Genomic DNA, 614 nt, shown 5'->3' on the forward strand with positions numbered 1-614 from the left:
AAATATTGGTTTACTCACGGCAGGCCAGGTTGATGATAGAGCACTGTTCAGAAGGCACCCACATGTTAGAGGACCCTGTGTCGAAGATCACTTTGAAGTACTGGCCGGGGGTACCGATGTATATGGGACCGAAGTACTGAGCCTGTGGAAACGAGAAGTACGAAGGAAGTTGCAAAGATCTCATAAGGCAAGGTAAATCGGATTTGTTTGGTTTCGTTCATACTTTTCTCTTTGTGCGTGAGGAAGTGTGAGGCTGTGACGTGGGTGGTGTGGTGGGGTATAGTGTTTCCTGCTCTCTGGAAGAAGACGATGCTCTTTTTAACTTCGAGGAAGCGGGAAGGAAATTGTAATTCTTCAGGGTTTTTATCCATTTCTCCAACAATATCATTGGTTTTCTTAAACCATACCATAAATAACATAGTTTCCCCATTCCCAGGTTATCCCTTTTAGTCACTCAATTCCACAGTAACACAGTCATATAAAGACTGTGTAAGCAGATATTCAGTTTTCAAAGGGTATTACATCAAATATCAAACCCTGGTGCCCGAGCCAATGACCTTACTCAAGATCCAATTTGTATCCAACAGTAGCATATATATATGCAGTATATAAAA

General features: G+C 41.9%; 1 protein-coding gene across 1 annotated transcript in view; it reads right to left on the reverse strand.

Annotated features, from left to right (window-relative positions):
• Nucleotides 1-614, reverse strand: part of LOC119587397 (lysosomal aspartic protease-like) — a 14077-nt gene that overhangs the window by 7680 nt on the left and 5783 nt on the right. Inside the window, 1 exon segment of the mRNA XM_037936136.1 lies at nt 19-142. Coding sequence (XP_037792064.1) covers nt 19-142 — 124 coding nt within the window.

The sequence above is a fragment of the Penaeus monodon genome, chromosome 22, assembly GCF_015228065.2.
Source record: "Penaeus monodon isolate SGIC_2016 chromosome 22, NSTDA_Pmon_1, whole genome shotgun sequence".
Classification (NCBI taxonomy): domain Eukaryota; kingdom Metazoa; phylum Arthropoda; class Malacostraca; order Decapoda; family Penaeidae; genus Penaeus; species Penaeus monodon.